This window comes from Gossypium hirsutum, chromosome A03 (genome assembly GCF_007990345.1).
Source record: "Gossypium hirsutum isolate 1008001.06 chromosome A03, Gossypium_hirsutum_v2.1, whole genome shotgun sequence".
Taxonomy (NCBI): Eukaryota; Viridiplantae; Streptophyta; class Magnoliopsida; order Malvales; family Malvaceae; genus Gossypium; species Gossypium hirsutum.
This window is the reverse complement of record NC_053426.1, coordinates 68280217-68300973: the sequence shown is the minus strand read 5'-3', so window position 1 is coordinate 68300973 and position 20757 is coordinate 68280217. Positions and strand designations below refer to the sequence as shown.

The following is a 20757-nucleotide window of genomic DNA, read 5'->3' as shown; positions in this document are numbered from 1 at the left end:
TCATCCACGCAGGTAATCCCCAACCATAGTGGGCTTGGAGCTGTGAGGGAATTCGGAGTGGCCACCCGTTCTGAAAGTTTGATTTTCTTCTGGTGAACTGGACATCCTTTTAATTACATTTGAGGTTTTGGGCTTTTAAATGTAATAAGGCCGCTTATATATTTTTGATGGTTTTTAATATGTATTACTAAGATAGGTAATACTTATTTTAACTGTTGAAATTGGATAGCTTTAGGGCACGTTTTCAAAAACAACAGTTGATTTCAAAATAACACGACAACAAGCAAAGCTTCCGCAATGAAAGTATTTTCCAAAATTAATCACTTTTCCTAAAAATGACTTAATCAAATCAGTTTCCTAGAAATATCCATGACGTTAAGGTGTGGCAATGGCAGTATGCATGTCTAGGATTGGATCCGAAGGGAGCTTGGTACTTAAGCAGTCCGATGGACTCACCACCTCTTTTCCGGTTTCCTACCTGGTGCACAGCTTCCATTCACTTTAACCCTTAATGAATTAATCTTTTGAACATCAAGTACGATTTTCTGGACTTAGAATGGAAATTTTTTTTTAACGTTTTTGATGTGGCATGCCGGATCCGGCCATAACTTCTGGGCCGGGTTTGGGGTGCTACAATTTTGTCTTCTTTGGTGTGAAATATAAATTACCAACTACCCAAGGAACAGGAAAAGATACATACAAAGCCAATAATAAGAGAGAAGAGAGGGAGAGGGAGAGGGAGACTAAGGGCTTTAAAGTTTACAAGGCAAAAGAATGAGAAATGGGTTGGGCAATTGTTGTTCATGGAGATGCCGGAGGCATCCCACTTTCTTTACCCCCAGAAAAATGTCTCATTCATGAAGCTAGCCTCCACCGTTGACTTGACGTTAGGATCGCCGCTCTCAAAGCCTATAACCACCCCTTAGACTTTGAACTTTTGGTATTCACTTTTATTACTATATATACCTTATTATTTATATTCATTGCATCTCTGGTCTTGGTTTATGTCAAATAAGTAGTTTGTTTTGCAATATAGTTGGTACCGATATAAATTAGATAATATGACCAAATGGGTGGGCTATAAATATTTGGAATGTTTTGATTCTAGCTAAAATTTCTTTTTAATCACCACTTTTGGGGTGCATATTATTATTGCGAAATTATGCAACTTTGAAACAACGATTGGTTTAGCCAAGAATTAGTGGTTTCACTTTAGCAAGAGGGACTAGATTTCAAGAGCTTATGCCAACATGAAATGTATAACAACTTGTTTTTCAATGGTGTTGGAAATGGTGGTTCTAAAACCCTATTTTTGAAAATATCAATGAATCAATTCATATGATCATTATATACTTACCTTGATATTTAACATGCAATTAACATGAATATACAAACAAATAAATTGATCTCGAATCATAAAAGTACAAGCCGAGATCTTGCGTCACTCGTCAACGACTCTCTCTTTTCCTTTCTTTCTTGACAGCTCAACATTCTCTTTAGCTATGTACAATCATTTAACAAATAAGTAATATCAATTTTCATCCAATTCACATTTTAATACAAAGTCAAGTATATTTTGCATTTTATTCAATTTAATCCTTAAACTCGGGTAAACATATCTTTCGATATATAGCTTTGGATTGAAATTCGATTTCACATTTACTCATTAGGGACCCTATACTTTCTATTCCTAACATAATTTCATGACAAGTTTTTATTTTATTCAATTTAGTCTCTAATGTAACAAAGTTAACAACCAAGTTTATTAAGCTTTACAATTTGGTCATTTTCATAATATAAGCTTAACTTCTATCAATTTCAAGTCTAATTCATCAAATTCTCAATAATAGAAACTTGCTAAAATATCAAAAATTGAACAAATTGATACATAGGTTATCTAAATCAAGCTCATACGATCATAAATCTATAAAATTTGAAGAAAAATGGCATAAGAACTTACTTAAAATAGTTGTCGAATGACTAAGCTCCAAAAATAGAGTTTTTCTTTACTTTTGCTTCAATGGACAGTGAGGAAGTTGATAACTCATCATATTTCTCCACTTTCATTAACTTATATACTATAATTAATTACTAATTAACCTTGATTAATTAAGTTAAACATGTTTTACATTTACTCAATCTTAATTTAATAATAATTTAAATCCTTAATGGAAATCATCATGAAAAACCACTTACTACTTTCTAATTTGGTTTATTAATCATTTTAGTCCTTTGTATAATTGTTATCTAAGTCCCTATGCCTTTTTCTAATTAAAATTCTATAGCGATTAAACTTTTACAATTTAGTCTCTAAGCCTTAATTAACCACTTTTTCGGCTAAATTACTTGACCAAATTTCAATATGTCTTTATGCTAACTCTGTAAATATTCCTATTTAATGTTTACAGATTTGATGCAAGAACGAGATTCTCGAATCGCATTTTCCTACACCATTGGAAGCCGGGTCATTACAAAACAATATTACATGGTTGGATCGTAATACGGAAGGAGAACTTATTTTAGTAGATAAACCTAAACATGACCTTAGTCTAATTGGAAATGAGCTAACTGGTTAGAAAACTAATATGTCATCTATCAAGTCCATTTGAGAAGATGTTTTATGTAATAGCCTATTTTCGGTGAGATCAGAACAGTGGTTTCGGGACCACAAATTCGAGCCAAAAATAAAAATTTATTTTATTTTTATTTTATGGTTGGCATCATGATAGGAAGATCACATGAAAATTTTTATACGAAAATTTTATCGATTTTGTGTTTAATTAGGGAAAGGACTAAATTGTATAAAATGCAAAAGTTGGGTTCTAGTAGCTATAGGTATCAAATAGCTATGGAATTCAAAACTTGATGTCCTTATATGGTAATTAGACCATTGAAGAGTAGTTAGTAGATATTATAATAACTCATCCATGGAAAAATTAGAAAAGGGTAGGGACTAAATTGGAAATCAATAAAATTAATAGATGATAATTAATTAAAAGGAAAAAAAGCATCTATTTTCATATGATATTCTCCAATTTTTCTATGGAAACCCTAGGGGAGAGGAATAAAACTTTTTAAGCTGAAAAATGTATGAAATGAAGTCTCGTTTTTAGTAATTCCTATATTTTTGGAATCACAATAGTCTAATCTTTCCATTTAGGGGATTTATTTGAAAAGTTATCAAGGTATGAAATTTGGGTCATGGAGGAATATGCTGAAAATTAGAAATTTATGGTAGAAAATAAAAAATTATTCATAGATAAACAACTTTTACAAAGCAAATTTTGATGAAAACTTGATTTAAGGATTAAATGAAAAAGTGGTAAAACCCATGGAAAATTATGAAATTTGTGAAATGAATGTGCTGTAAATGTAGTATATAAATTTTAGCTAGGCTTGGAAAGAGGGTTAAATTTCATGAATTTCATTTTCTGAGCCTAAGGACGAAATCAAAATTTTTGAAAAAGACAGGGCAAAATGATAATTTTGCCTAGGATGTAATAGGATGCAAATGTATATGAAATGTTATAGATTAATATTTAAATTTACCCATATAGATCTGGAAAGACCAACTACGGAACTAGATCGAAGAAAGCAAAAGGTTTTGGATTAGTTGAAATTCAAATACGAACCGTTATCAAGGTAAGTTCGTGTAACTTAAATATGTATGTTAATATGCTTGAATTGAATTGTATGATTGTGTTGATATGTATGAGATGATATACATAATGAAATACTCATAAGTTGCGAAATATGGACAAATTGTCATGTTCCGGTTGAATGTTGAATTTCGACAGATTAAGGTGATTTCTTGAATAAAAATAATAATGCACATGTTGCAGATAGAATTTAGCCCGGACGGGTAATTCTAATATGAGCCCTCTTGTGCTTAGGTTATAAATTGGATTTAGCCCAGACAGGTAATCCAAATTAAGCTCTCTAGAGCATATGCTACGGATAGGATTTAGCCTGGGCTGGTAATCCTGCTATAAAATGTACGGCTCAAGAGTGTGCCTTTTTATTATGTACCCTAATGGGTACTTTTTCACATGAGTATATTACCCGAACATCCATCGAAATTTCAATAGTTCGAGGAAAAGACTCTTGAAGTGTAGAAATGTGAAATTAATGGATGCTAGTAATATGATGAGCTCATCTATGTTTACTTGATTCTTATATGAGGTTATGTGATTAACTTGTTTGATTAAGTGTTTGTGTTTAGGTAAACTCACCCAAAATTTATGGAAAGTATGACTATGTATGCTTGTATTGATAAATATGATTGGTAAGTTTATTTTTCGTCATACGAACTTACTAAGCATAAAATGCTTCCTCTGTTTAATTTTTCTTGTTTTATAGTGCTCAAAAGCTCGCGAAGGTTGGAAGTCAGTCAGAGCAATCATCACACTATCCACTATCTCATTTTGGTATAAATAAAAATCTTATTTTGGTATAATGGCATGTATAAGCTTACTTGGCCAATGATGGCTTGTAGTTGTTGTTTTGTAAATTAGTCATTTGAGTGGCTAATGATGATCTAACTTTGTTATCTTAAAAGTTATGTTTTGGTAATTGCACAAATGCTTTTTGTGTGTTGGTTTGATGGAATTATGTTAGAATATAAGTTTATATTGATTGATGCATGAGAAAACACCACATGATTGATAACTAATTTTATGTGAATAAGATGTTGGATTGGTGGATATATGTTTGTGAGTTTTGGTGAAGGAAAATGGTAAGTTTTGAGTGAAAAATGAGGCTAGGAAATGGCTTTATCTTGTCCACACGGGTAGACACACAGGTGTATGTCTTGGTCGTGTGTGACACACGACTCATCCCATGGGCATGTGGTTCGACCGTGTGTTCCTTGCATCTTAAAAATGAGAAACAAAATGCTCAAAATTGGGCACACGGCAGAGACACGGGCGTGTGTCTCAGCCATGTGGTTGACACGGCCTTACACAAACGTGTTACACGATCGTGTGAAAACTGCACCTAAATTTCAAAAATAAAATTCGCCACACTACCTAGCACACGGGCGTATGACTTTAATTTCTTCATGCCTTACAAGTCAGAGAGTTACACGGGTTAGGGACACGAGCGTGTGTAGCCACACAGCGCGACCACACGAGCGTGTGGGTACTCTTCATAAGCAAAACTTTTAAAATTTTGAGGAAAATTTTATAAGACCCCGACTGAGTCCTGATTTGTTTCTAAGGTTCGTATTGGGCCTTGAGGGTCCATTTAAGGGACGTTATGATTAATATCGAAAAATGTTCAGTAACTAGTATAAATTATCTTTGATTGTTCTGTAAACTCTGGTAATACTCGATAACCCTGTACTAGTGATGGATACGAGTTAGGGGTGTTACATTTTGTCTTGAGCATCTGAACGGATGACTCGTAGAAGATAAAAACATAGATATGACTAACTGGAGTAACAGTGCGTCGGACAAGACCCAAGTAGAATAAATCCTAAATCCGTTTATGGATCTATCCACTTGTGGCATTCACAATGTGACATACCTAAATCCTGAGTGGATGATAACCTATGTAAGGGTGACTCATATATTTTGATGTAAGTAAAAGCCTGAGTTCAAATAGATAAGGAACCAAAAGTTTATGAGTTGGGTATAAGACTTATATAGTATGTAGCATCATTCACAATAATGAAATACATAGTTCGACTAAATTTTAAATGATATGCTTTCATCGGCATTATATGATAGATGAAAAGTAAATGTGGCCATGGGTCATTTGTCTTTGTGATAAATGACTTAATCACTATTTGATAATAATTGACTTTTCATGAAGGAAGATGTTATGGTTATCATGAGATAAAATAGGATTATATTGGGAGAACGGATTTATCCGAAAAAGTTTAAGGATATCTTATAAGGGTAACACACTTATGACAAGGTCATTGGACAAGCATTTATTAAGTAGCTTTCGTAATGGTATGTAATTAGGGAGAGCTCAATCACGATACTATAGTTGAATGACTTTGTGACTAAATAAGTTTATAATTAATAAACAAAAATCTAGAACTTAGTTATAAATTATTTAAGCCCTAATTATATATGTCCAATCGGTCCCTCTGGTAGCTTGTTGAAACAAAAAATGAATGAAAATGATGATGTTAGAAAAATGGGATGCATTCACAAATAAATGTGTTTTCTCACTGAGTATAGAAATGACTTAAGAATTAATTTAAGGATTTCAAACTATTATGTAATTAATTATAGTTAAATAATTGAATTTAGAAATAGAACTAAATTAAGTAGTCATTTTGAATCCAATTAAATAGGTAAATTAAATATATTTTCTAATAGATTCTTTTACGGTAAATTTTTTATGGTTGAGAAAATCATTTAATTGGAAATTAATTAAATTAATAGAATAAATAATATTTACTTTTGGAAACAGAAAACAAAGATTGGATTGGATTAAATTATAGAGTGTTAGATTAAAAAGTCTAAGAAACACATACAATTGAACCCAATAAAAGAGAGGTCCAAATCCCCTCACCATAAAAGAGAGGGACGGCAACCCTACTATTATTTACTAGGGTGTGCCACCCACCTCCTCCCTAGTTAGACTAGAAGAGTGTTTTCTATTTTAAATAATATTATTTGTTCAAGTCTTATTCAACCAAAATTCTTCTATCTCTCCCAATAAATAAATTATTATGATAGAGCTATTTACACACAAGTTTTATATATCGTTATTTTGATAGAAAGTAGTGGGAATTTATTTTCTTAGAATAAATTTTATTTTTTAGGAATTACAATTGTTGTTGGTTTCTATTGAGAGAATATCTTTCTTATTGAAAGTAATTTATTTGTTTCTTGTTCTATGTTTGGTTTGTGTTGCTTGAGCCCACACTCAGTATAATTCAATGTATGAGGATAGCAGAGAAGGTCATTTGGTTGAAAGTTGAGAACGATACAAATTCGTCTCACAAAAAGTACAAGTACATTTTGGGACAAGGTTTAGTCCTATAAATATAAAAATTAGGTCAGTTTTCAAAAAATTGTAAATTCCACTATAACTGAAAGCCATTTTCTTAACCGAATTTTTTCGACAAATACTACCTTGAATTTTATATGCATCAAGCATAAATAGTATCTAATACTCCTACAATCTATATTTTGCGCCCTTTTCCCATTATAATTAGCGGCAAGAATTTTTCGTGGTTCAACCATGCCTTCAGTTTCAGAAGAATAGAAGGTTTCAGTATTTATTTGATTTTTCCTAAGTTTTCGAATTGTCTTCTCTATTTGAAGATCCTGTTAAATAATTATCTCTCATGGATTTACAAAAGAAGAAAATACAAAAACAAACAAAAAATGGAAATAAAAACAAAAGGAATTAACTATACTAAAATTCAACACTACTTCTAAAATAAACTTAGCTAATTATTAGATTAGTAATAATTAATGTTAAGTTAATTTTGAAAATATTTTTTTAAAAATCAATTATTTAATTTTTTGATTTGATTTTCACTCTCCTCAACAACGGTGTTGACCTTCGACACACTAATGAAAAAGAGTCTAAAACATCATTTCATAATAATCCCTAAGGAATTAATAATTAAAACAGAACAATACTAGAGTAACAAAATAAGAAAAGTGATTTCAATGGGAAAATAATTGAAAGGTAAATCAATAACGAAACCAATAACAACATTCTTATAATTAAGAAAAAAAAAACTAAAGTTCATCAACAATATTAATGCAGAAGAGAGAAATTGCAATCTTCCCCAAACAATTACTCACAAAAGTCATTACAAACTAAACTTTAAAAAAAGTAGAAAATGAATTAATAAACTCAATAGGGTAAAACTCAAAGCAACCTGAAATAATAAAACAGAGGCAACACAGAAATAATAACACAAAAACAATGAAAAATATGAAAACCAAGCGTAATTCAATCTTTCTCAACATGGAAATATGCGTGGAAGCACATCATGGTAGCAAGTGAAATATTTATTTGTAAAAGGGTTAAATATAAAATTGATATTTGAATTTGCCTATTTCTCTCAATTTGGCATTTATGGTTTTTTTGTTATTATCTCATGTTGGTATTCGAACTTTTTTCTTCCATTATATTAGTACTTGTCACCCTCTTTGGCTGCAAACCAGACCCTTTTCTTATTTTTCCTTTCATTTTCTTTGACAAATTAATCTTTTAATTTTTTTCCTTTCATTTTTTCTTTAAAAAATAATAAAACTTTTTTCTCTTCTTCTTCTTCCTCTTCTTCTAACCCTAGTCGTTACCGTCATCCATGGCCTTCTTTCGGCCGATCTGACCATCAAAACCCTTCTCTCTTCCTTGTTTTCTCAAATCTTGCCTTGTATTTTTAAGAAAATCTCTTTAAAGCCAAAAGAAAATCAAAGCTTGATCCTTGAGCTTTTGAAATTATACTCTCCGCCTACTGATGAAAGACTGAAGAGGCTTCTGTGAGGCCAAGAGCTAGTTGAGGAGCTAAAGGAAGCAGTAGTAGCACCGCTGCCAAGGCAACAACATAGAATTGGTTTTTCTTGGAGCCTAGTAAGTTATTCAAGTAATAGAGTTAAGGGTCAACAAATTCAATGGAGGAATTGCCCTTATTTTTCATTGGATCCATTGGATTTTTAGGGTTTTCTAAATTCTTGTATTTTATTTATTTTTCTGAGTTTTTGCTCTCTTTCTGATTGTAAATTTCTTCTTTTCAAATAATTTTAAATTCTTGTAATTTTTTAGGTTCTTGTTATCATATTAGGTTGTTAATTTTTTTTCTAGTTGAAATAATATTGTGTCGAAAATGTTAGGTTCTTTGTTTGTTACTAAGATTGAATTTGAGAATATATTGGGTTCTTTTTTTGTTTTTTTGAAGATTTTGGGTTCTTTATTGTTTGTTATTTATTTTTTGAATGTTTTGGGTTCTTTGTTTGTTATTTGTTTTTTGAATGTGTTGGGTTCTTTGTTCTGAAGATTCTAGGTACACAATTTTTTTAACACTTAATTTTCTTCCTTCAAAAGACGTGTTATGAATAGGTAAAACAAAACAAATAAAAAAACGAATCAGATAGTGAAAGGAAAAAAAAAGATAAAAATGAGGTAGAAGACGAAGAGGTCAAGTAAAAAACAAAACAGATGGTGAAAGGAAAAACACGTAAAAGATAGAAGTGAGGTAGAAGATGATGGTGACATGAATAATTTTTGAAGTAAAAATAAAAGGAAAAATAATTAAAAGAGTAATTTTTCAAGGAAAATGAAGGAAAAATAATTAAAGGGGTTCGAGTTGCAGCCAAATAGGGTGACACGTGGTAGCGTGCGAGTGGCCAGCCCTGCCACATCAGTAAAAAATTAACACCGTTAGGCTCAGGTACCAATATGTGGACGGAAAAAAAGTTTTGGTACCAATCTAAGACAAAAAAAAACCATTGGTACCAATTTGGGAGAAGTAGACAAATTCATGTACCAATTTTATATTTAATCCTCCGCAAAATAAACCCAAAATATGATAACTTTTTTTATGAAACTTAAAAGAAGAAGAAGAAGAAGAAGAAGATAGCAATGGGACTATAAATCATAGAGTTTGCAAAGGAGTAACAACTAATAAACAATCATAAAGATTGAATAATAATATCATAACCAAATGGATCAAAAGGACAAGCGAATTTATCGATGAGACATTAACTTTAAAGTACAGTGGCAACACAAAAGTAAGAGGAACAAGTTGTGCGTCCAAAAAGTGGCGCGGATAGGAAAGAGAGTGCCATATGGGCAGGAAAGCGGGAGAGCCCTAATGTTGCTTGAGTCCAATTTTCAAAATACTAGAAAGGCCAATGAACACTTCATGGGAAGGAGGAGAAACACCAATGTTGCAAAGACATAGGAGAGCTCTGGTCACACCACACGAATAGGGTGGTGTAGAGGGTTCTTTGGTGCGGAGAGGTAATGTTGCAAACAAGTGAACGAGATGTACCAAAAAAAAGGCGAAGAGGAAGATTGGAGCAGATCCAATAACACTGAGCGTTACGGCAAGTGGTAGTTGGTAAGGTAGAGAAAGGGAAATATAGTTGATGATAAGTCTCAACACAGAAAACAAGTTGAGAGAATTTTAAAGAGAGCTTTGAGAGTTAAAATGCCAAAGTGCCCAAAAGTCTTTTCACCAAGTTGTGAAAAGCTCCTATTTATAATGTTTCAAGAATAGGAGTTAGAAAACTGGTAATTAATAAAAGTAGTAATAGATATTTTTTCAATTACAAAAGCATTAATTGTTCTTTTTATTATGAAAAGATTATGTTGGTGATAGTAAATAATGAATAAGAATGCACAATGTTTCTGAAAAAATGGAAAAACACTCAATATTATAAGGAAGGTTAAGAGGAAAACCTCATAACTACCTCCATATCTGATCCACCAAGTCGAGCTTTTTAGAACATCCCAAGAGTGAAAATAACCCTAGAATCCTATCATATCCCGAGGTTACTTGTAACAACCTAATTTTCAGTGGTGTCGGGAATAGAGATTTGAGATCACTAAATCCGACGAGTGAGTTAGAAATTTAATAAATTAATACCTATGAGTCAAATGTGAATATAGAAGTATTTTTGAATTAGTAAATTTGGTGATTTAAAAGAATTAATTAGGTAAATTAGGTCGATAATGAGGTATCGAGACCTTGACTTCATAAAATGAGCCAAAATATTTTTAGAAATATTTATGGAGTGCTAGTGAGGTAGTATTAAAATTTTGTCAGAAAATTTTGACGTTTGGGTGGTTAATTAAATTAAAAGGACTAAATTGAAAAAGGTGTAAAAATTGCTAAAAGGATTAAATAGCTTAATTTTCAAATGAGGAAGGATCTAAAGTGAAAATAAGCCCAAAGGAGATATTTTGGGTGGCAATAGTGAGAAAAATCAGAAAAAGGGTGAAAGAAGGACAAAATTGGAAAATTGCCAAAATTAGCTAAATAAAAATGGGACCAAATTAGAATATCTAGAATTCTCTTCATTTTTTCTTCATTCTCATCAGCCAAATCACCATAGGAGGGGTTTTTCTAAGCTGGTATTCCATAATTTTTGCACCAAGTGAGTTAATCCTTGCCTTTTTCTTATAAGTTTTGTGTTTTTAAGACTTTTACAACTAGGTCTTACTATTAAATTCATTAGTTTCTGATTTCATGGATGAAATTGAAAGGCATCATGGTTGAGTGCTGTAAGTTTATGATGAAATAGCATGAAATTGAAGCTTTAATTTGTTTATGAGATGATTTTATTAGGTAATTTCAATAGAAATTGATTTTTAGGACCTAATTGTGAAAATGTTTGGAATTAAAGTCTAGTGCTGAAATTATGATTCCCAAAGGTTATAAAATAGTTTAAAGTGATAGAATAAAGTGTTAATTGAAAAAAAATCAGCTCAATTGAGAGGCTAATTGAGTAGGAACGAAATTTTTATTTATTAAAAGCTTAGGGAAAAATTGGTAATAAACATCTTGCACTAAAACAGTTTTGGATAACAGCAGTAGGCTAACTTTGAAAAATCACCATAAATTGTAGAAATTGAATTAGAAGATGAACAGAATATGGAATTAAAGCCTATTGAGTCTAGTTTCTCATAGAAGAAAATTTGTAAGCAATGAAATTGTAAATCATGAGATATAATAAATATTGTAAGACAAGGTCAGAATGAATTCAGGTTCCCCTGTTCTGACTTTGAAAAATCATAAAAAAAAAATTAATAAAAATATTTAGGGGCTTAAATTTATATGTTTAGAATCCTGAATGAGTCTATTTTCAAGAGAAACAAACAGTAACATTGTTCGAATCCTGTACGAGGAGATAATTAATTTTAGTGAAAAAGGGTCGGAACTATTAGACAGCAGAACAGGGGTGACTTTAAAGAATAAACTGTACTTATTGGTTAAACCAAAAATTATGAAAATTTTATGATAAGAATATACGTGAGTCTAGTTTCAGGAAAAATTATCGGATCTTAATTTGGAGTTCTGTAGCTCAAGAAAAAAATAATTTAGTGACTATGACACGGATGGATAGCTTGAATATTCACATAAGTAAATGGTGAAAATTATGGATAATGTTACTTACAAGTGTGTTATTTATACTAAGGATGTGGATGGAGAGGAGGAGGAGGAAAATATACATATATATATGAATGGCTTGTGTATAAATTGATCACATGCCCGATTATAATCGATAAATGTTGAATTAGAAATGATATAATGTTTTATTTGGAATATTTATTATGAAATTATAATTATCGTTATAATATAAAAATCGAACTTATGAGTTTATATAACTAAATTTTAGTGATCATTTGTTAATTTTATGAATTTCATGATGTGTTATTTCATATGTATTGATGATAAAATTGTGAATAATGTAAAAGCATGAAAATTGAATAAATGATCAAATTGAGCACTTCAGTTCAGTGACAAGATGAATTGACGGAAAAGATCGTGGTTGGTCCATGGCAAAGTGTGAAATGTAGGTATGGTATCATCCATACTGAATTGTGAAACGTAGGTATGGTATCATCCATACCGAGTTGTGAAACGTAGGTATGGTATTAACCACACTGAGTTGTGAAATGTAGGTATGGTATCAGCCATACTGAGTTGTGAAACGTAGATATGGTATTAACCATACTGAGTTGTGAAACGTAGGTATGGTATCATCCATACCGAGTTGTGAAACGTAGGTATGGTATTAACCATACCGAGTTGTGAAACGTAGGTATGGTATTAACTATACTGAACTGTGAAACGTAGGTATGGTATTTTCATACCGAGCTATGAAACGTAAGTATGTCGTCATCCATACTGAGCTATGATACGTAGGTATGGCATCGTCCATACTGAGTTATAAAATATAGGTATGGTATTTTCCATACCGAGCATGAAAAGTAGGTATGGTGTTTTCCATACCGAGTTGTGAAACATAGGTATGGTATTTCAATGAAGAAAACCATACTGAGTTGTGAATCGTGGCACTGAGTAATGATGTACTCAATTTCGTAAGACGTTTCCTAATTTGATCAATGAGAAGTGATAGTTCCGGTTACCTGATCAGTGAATAGTTGTAGCTTCGGCTACAAGTGACAAGTGATTTTCGTGTAAGACCATAGCTGGGCTTTGGCATTTTAGTGAAAAGATCATAGTTATGTTACAGCATTAGTGATTATCAGTGAAATTCAGTGCATACCGGTGTAGACCAATGAACGTAAGACGTTCTCCAATTTGACAAAGTTTTGGTAATTATTATTTGAATTTATATGACAGATTTTAGTGAACATTGAAATTGAGCTCAATTATGTAATTTCATCATTCAGAGATTGTGTTTGACAGGTTATGTTAGTAAATTATGAGTATGTGAATCAAAGTGACCGAATTTAAACAGCTAATGAAGTTGAGGTCATTAACATGAATTTGTCATTTGAAATTGTGATTGACAGGAGGAAACAGTGAATTGCATGCTTATGAATGGTTACACATATTTATCTGAAAAACAAGAAAAATGACGGTTATTGATATATGGAGACATGAGACATTGATATATGAATATGGAATATGTTTGATAAATGTGTTCATTCATAATTATGGAATTATGTACCTCATGTGTGCTATTTGCATAAAAATGATATTTCAAATACTTTTGTGAGTAAAGCTTAAATATGAAATAGTATGAAATCGAGACAAGTGGTTATGAAAATATATTTAAATTATTTGCAAGTGTTTCATACTCCTTGGTAATGCCTCGTACTCTATTCCGGCGACGGATACGGGTAGGGGGTGTTACATTACTTCCACTTCTTCTTTGGTAAAGTGATACCATGTGAAATATCTTTCACGGAACATCTCTTGAAACGCAAGGTGATGATTTTTCTTGGACAAGAGTTGTTCCTGAACAATGGTTATTTTGACTTATTCCAAACGTGAGTTGTTCTCAACATAGTTATTATTAATTTAGAGGTTGTTTCGAACAAAAGTTGTTCTATGCTGATACTTTTCTTGGTAAAAAATACAATTATTCTAAATACAAGTTCCTAACAGTGGTTGTTTTAAACATAGTTATTCTTGAAATGTTGTTATTCTAAATAAGAGCAATTCTGAACTTAAGTTGTTCTCAATAGAAGTTGTCCTCATAATAATTATACTGAATAATAGTTGTTCTAACTAAAGAACGGTTCTAAGCATGGCTATTCTCAAACAACAACTATTCTAAACAAGAGTTATTGTTCTGAGAGAGATATTAAGTAAAACGACAATGCTAGTTATTTCACACTACGTAACACAATTTTCTAAAATACAATCTTACCTATCTCAAAGAAAATATAAAATATTAATAGCCAAAATTAATGATCTACCAACAGATCAGAGGAGCGTGTGGCCAAATCGAGGAGCCCAAAAATGCCCCGAGAACCCCAATTTTGCACAACACTAAGGAAAACCATGTTGGAGTGCTAAGGGGCAACATGGTCAGATAGAAGAATTGCCTGATCGCCTCACATGCATGATCCAAACTTGAAAAGAGCCACGTAGCCAAACTCAGCATCCAAATTTATCTTTTAGATTAAAACTGAAATTTCACGCCCTATTTGTTACCAACTAGAAGAGTCTGTCCCATTCATTTAGTCAAACATGTCTTCACACATGAGCCTACCAGTGTTTAGGTCATCTCTGTTCAATACGAACATGTAAAAGACGGGGTATGGTTAACCCGGTTATTGAATGCTCATCTTTGGGTTGCACTTGCCAACCAGGATGCAGCTGGCCTCTCTCTGCTCCTATCTACATTTCACTTTAGTCTTGGAATTGTAGCTTTTGACTGTAAATATATCTTGCAAGATAAGTTCAATTTTCTAGTTCCTTTCCAACTCTTGTCACAACCAGATTATATCTTGCAAGATGGGTTATTCAAAGTCAGCTTAATTATCAAACTATCATGAGGAAGCACCCACTGCTGGGCTTCTGCATATGCTAATATCCATCTAAATATTGCATCATTAATAACTGTTATAATTAAGTTGTCTTTATGAGAGCAGTCATTCCACGCTTCAATTTGGCCCAAAAAAGAACAATTCTACAGTTCAAAGCAAATTTTTTATTCGTTTATATGTGAATTTTGGATCACCACAAGATCTATCATCCGCTTTCATAGATACAAGCATCCCCAAATTTTCATGACAAACACAAATGGAAAATTGTAAACAGTAGACAAGTTTTTTATTTAATGTCATTCAATGCCTAAAGTAGTCGAGAAAATTGCAGTCACCGCATCTATTCAGGAAGGGATACTGGGTAGGGGGCAAAGTGCTTGTAGAATACCAAATGTACTACTATGATGCCGTTCTTGGCTAATACTTTACTTGGGGGCAGTAGGAGCCGGAATTATCCCCCACTTCCTTCGAGCATCCTCCAAATCTTCATGAAAGTGCTGCTCGTAATATACACACATGAGATCTGTACACTGAAAACCAGCCTTGACAGCCCATGGGAAATAATGCTGGAAGAACAATTTTCTTTGTTTCGCATTAAACCTTGACGTCCCACCTACAACTGAAAGCAGGCACATGGGGAGATGCATTTGCTCAAATTCAATAACCTTCAATGCAGATTCCCCAGTCAAGTTGGTAGGAAGGCCAAAAAGGGTATGCCAGAAGTCATGCACCTCGCGAGCTCGCATAGCCACATATGCAAGTTCATCTGTGTCCATGAATCGCACAGGTGGCCTGTCATCCGGGGAAAAATTCCTGGATCCCAGGAACCTTGCATATGCGGCACCAAAAGTGTTCTCTGGTAGATCCCATGCATGACCAACATTCGCAGATATAACCCGTGGCCGCTCAAGGAGCACTGCCTATTAAAGAAAATGACTTGGTTATGGATGAAATTTGGAAGACGTTACTCATGCCAACTTTGAACAATATGGATGAGGAAGACCAATGAAAACAAGATGCTTGAACCATCAAGCAGCTTATTGACAAAAAAGAATGCAATGGACTAATCTCACAGGCAGACTCAGAATTCCCCATCATGAACTCTGATTAAGCTCTAAATTTCCAAATTGGCCACTGCATTGGATATGGTGCAAAACAAAGCAATGTATTCCAAGAAAGACATAATAACAAAGGGCTTTATTTTATCAAATAACAATCAAGACCAGAAGAGGTAAAAGGAATAAATCTGCACCTTAAACAAACTCAATATACATTAAAAAGAATGAAGAAATTGCAGTCAATAATTGCTAAAAATGATGTTAACATATAAATACTACTAACTTTACTAAACAGGAAGGGTAACTCTATGCACAGTTGATTCCTCAAAAACCAACAAAGAGCTAGAGTATCTAGTCATCTAGCATTTTTCACTAAATTCTAAGAACACTTAAAGCAAATAATATCACATTGATCACATCCATGAATTAACTTTAAAGTTAAATAATAGAATTAACACTTAGAAACACTAATTTATTAAAATTAGCATTTTCGATTACCAGATAGCAACGTTACTATGATTATGTATTTAAATCATATATTTCAAGGGATAGCTTTGCTAGTCCAATGCCAAGAACACAAAGTTTCTCCATTGACGACTTAAACAATTCCCATAATCCATATATATATATATATACACACTTGTCTTTTACCCACTTAAGTTTCTGATTCAAAATTATGAATTCTCAAACAAAATCCCTCTAACTGCAAAATTACTCGAACAATTACATTTCTATATATAGCCATAAAATCTGCTGTTTTTTTTTTTCAAATGATTTCAAATGAATACATAGGTTACGAGTGATAGGAAGAGAGACTAACTCTGCCTTCGGGGCTCCTCCTCATTCTCTCAAGAACCCTTTCAAAAGCAGGCTTTCCAGTTGTCTCTCCTAAAGCAGCTATTAAATCTGCCCTTCGTGGATCGAGCAACGCACCCACCGCTGAACCTACTGCAACCGCCGCCTGCTGCCATGGGCTCAGCTTAATTCGAGCCCTTTCTATCATTCCTAATTACTAAAAATTAAGGCCCCAAAAAACCAAACTTTTAATCAAAGAAGTCTTGAATTACCGGAGTATTAATCCAAGGTTGGGATAAAAAGGAAAGAGAAATTTGGGTGAACAAAGCAAATCGTATCGTAAGATAGAAAAGAGAAAAGGCGCGTTAAAGTTGCCACCGCTGCCGGTGGTCAGGTTGCAAAACCGCCTAGAGAAAGCTGAAACGTTAATTTTAGAGGGGTTTTCTTTTTTCCTATTTTATTACATTAAAAGACTAAAATTACAGGCCCAAACATACTGGCTTGAAAGGAGCCCAAAAGTAAGGTGAGCAACTTTTTAAACATGGGCCAACAGTGGACGTTGAACTAAACCTATCCAGAATCTGCTTTGAATTTTAATTCTCTCACTAAACGCAGTTTTTGAAAAATAATTCTAGAAAATGAATTGATTTTCTTTTTTGTTTGAATAGTTGTGCGTAAAATATTTTATATTTTTAATATTTTTTAAAATTTATTTTAGTGTCCCAAACCTAAAATAAATATATTTTTTAAAATATTACATATTATAGTTGCATTTTAACTTGTTCATGGGCCGGGCCACCTACCTAAGCCCGAAGACCCGCTTAAAAATGAGAGAGTTTGGACAAAATACGAGGTCCAAAAAATGAGCTTGTATAAATTTGAGACCCGTTTTCTATATGGTTCGAGTCATGGGCACAATTGTTTTTACCCAAGCCCTGCTCGGCTCAGCACCAATATTATGTTATAAAATATTATTATTTTAATTATATATGTTAAATAATAATTATATATTCATATTCATATTAAATCATTAATCCAATAACAATTAAACCCATTGCCTAAGACCTAAACAAAACTTACCCAACTAAATAATCCAACCCAAAATATAAAATATAAAATTTTATATTTAATATAATAAAATATTTATTATATTTATTTGTGTTTATTTAATATAATAAAACATTTATTATTTTTATGGCAGTGTTTTTTAATACAAATATTTTTAATATGTTAGAAAATTTTTATTTTGGTCCTTTTTTAGTGCATTTAGTGCATTATATCTTTTAAAAATTTTAATTTTAAATAAAAACATTCTAAAAAATCAAATATGGTAAGCCAAGTCGAGCTTGGTTTTACTTTTATTAAATCAGGCCAGACTGGGGCAAAAAAGTAAACTCATTTTTCGGGCCAAACCTAAGCTTGAAAAGGTGATCTAAATACATTGCATAGCTCCGACCCGATCTATGAGTACCTCTAGTTGCATTTCATTTCACAATCGAAATCTATTTTGTAATAAGATGATATTTTATAATAATTTATTGTATATAAATTTAATGATAAATAATACCTAATCAAAGTTTAGGTTAAAATATTCATAGTTCTCTTTGCACTCTTCATAAATTTAAAATTTAATCATAATACTTTTATTTATGGGAATTTAGTCTCTTTATTTTTCAAATTTTAAAATTTAGGTCCAATTGTTAACAATATTAAGTTCTTTTGGTTAAATTTTTTGGTGTGTTATTTTAAATTTTTAAAAAATACTCGCTTAATAGCCATATGACTAAAAAAATACGATGTAATGAGCTTGAATTTAACAAAATAAATTTAGTAGTGTCAACAGTTGGACCTAAATTTTAAAATCTAAAAAGTAGAGGAACCAAATTTCAAATTTATGAAGAGTATAAGGACATATAACATATTTTAATCTAAAACTTAATGTAAACTTTAACTATACAATTGAATATATTAATTAATTATAAATCATATATAAAATCATATTAATAATGATTTTTATTTTTTGCATTGAATTTTTACAATTGAGTATATTAATTAATTATTAATAATATATATTATTTTAAATTAATTATCACTTAATTAATGTTATATTTATATAAAATTAAAATTAAGATTTGCTATTATAAATAACATTCTATACTTAAACATTTTCAAACAAATAAAATTTAAATAATATTGCAAAAAAAATGAAGATTATTTATTAGCATTAATAAGTTTGAACTATCTCAAAAATTATAAAATGTTAAAATATTAGTTTTTCAAAGAAGTAAATTCAAACCATCCAGGAAGAATTGAAAGACCTTTTTAATTGGTGATAGAGTAAAATTATGATATTATTTTATTACACATTTATAATTTAGTTTTTATACATATTATACTAAATTTAGTTTTCCATATGTAATGCAAAAATTTCACTTTATAATTATATGTTCATAAAAGCCTTCAATTTACAACAATAAATTTTTATAATTTTATAATTGTTTAGATAATTTGTAACTTCAAAGTAATTATTTACATCGAAAGTTCAATGTTGATTGATGATGATGATGAGGAGGATGATAGATTGAAAAAGAAAATTAAGAAAAACAATGATGACGAAAATGATACATTGAAGCAATAAATTAAAATAAGAAATTTAAAAAGTACTTTTAAAATGAGAACAATGAAAACTAAAATGATAGCTATTAAATCAAAATAAATGATTTTAAACCTTAAATTTTGTATTTATTTTATCTTATTAAAATAAAACAAGCAACACTTAATCTTTTCCTTATTTTTTCTTTTAACTGTGTAATTGAAGTCTTAGTGTGAAAAAAATTTAGATAATCTTTACTTTCATTTTTTTTGAGAAAAAATTGGAATGGAAAGCGATAGATTAAGATTATTAAGATTAATCAATTTGGATATTAGGTATTTGTTTTTATTGAATGAAAATTTCGGTCACACAAATTGATTTTTTTAAGGGAAATTAAAAAAAAATCTTAATAACCTTAATATCTTGTTTTCCATTCTATTTTTTTTCTCAAAAAGAAAAAAATAAATTAAATCTTGAAGTAAAAATTATCCAATTTTTTTCTCACTTTGATACTTTAATTACACGTTGGAAAGAAAAAAAGAAGAGAGATTGGGTGTTCTTGATTTTATTTTAGTAAGGTAAGATAAATACTAAATATAAGGCTTAAAACTATTTATTTTGATTCAATGGCAATGATCATTTTGGTTCTCATGATTCTCATTTTAGAAGTTCTCACTATAGTTACCACCTATTATTAGTATTTATTTTTAGACTAGATTTTATTTTATTTTTTTAGGAAGTCAAAAATTTTTTAATTTTTCTAAATTACTTTTATTTTAATTAGAAAATTGGAGTTTTTAAAATTTTCTTTAATTTATTTCATATTCTTTTGTAATACTATTTGATAATTTAATAATTTCATTAGTTGTTTTACTTATGAAATGAAACTATTATAAAAATTAAAAAATATATTGTGATAGTCTTATCCTAATTAGATAAGTTAATTTTGAACAAGATTTATAAAGTTTAATTTAATTTTTTTTTTCAAGTCATGTCTGTTTTACGATTTATGTTCGGGGTTCGTGATTGTCCCCCCCAACAATGTATTTTTAAGGCTCGAACCTCATTCTTCCCTTAAAACTGCAATGTACCTTGCTAACTCTATTTATTCGGTTATGTTTAATACAATTTGAATTTTATTTTAATTAATAACATCATTATTTGATTTTATATTAGAAAAAATAAATATAAAAGGTTAAAAATAGTTTTTAATAATAAAACTAAAGAAATTTGTGTAATGGGCCTATTTTGCCCAGAGTTCAACAACATAAATAATAAACCATTTTTAAACTAAAGACAATTAAAAACAACAATCAACTCCATAACATCCAAATACAACGGCCCAACAAGCCCAACCAA

At 30.9% G+C, this 20757-nt stretch overlaps 1 protein-coding gene across 1 annotated transcript; it reads right to left on the bottom strand.

Annotated features, from left to right (window-relative positions):
• Positions 1–15101: 15101 nt before the first annotated feature.
• LOC107887417 (ubiquinone biosynthesis protein COQ4 homolog, mitochondrial) lies at positions 15102–17254 on the bottom strand. Its single transcript, XM_016811654.2, has 2 exons — positions 16831–17254; positions 15102–15872 (listed from the first exon to the last, which is right to left on the bottom strand). Exons 1-2 carry the CDS (start codon positions 17011–17013, stop codon positions 15378–15380), a joined length of 678 nt encoding a protein of 225 aa, XP_016667143.1. The 5' UTR covers positions 17014–17254; the 3' UTR covers positions 15102–15377.
• Positions 17255–20757: the final 3503 nt, after the last annotated feature.

Bases quoted from the DNA above. Each gene is read 5' to 3' on its own strand.
- LOC107887417 (XM_016811654.2), bottom strand. From the start codon at position 17,013: ATGATAGAAAGGGCTCGAATTAAGCTGAGCCCATGGCAGCAGGCGGCG. The intron at 15,873-16,830 runs GTTAGTCTCTCT...TTTCTTTAATAG, and splicing joins GGAGGAGCCCCGAAGGCAGA to GCAGTGCTCCTTGAGCGGCC.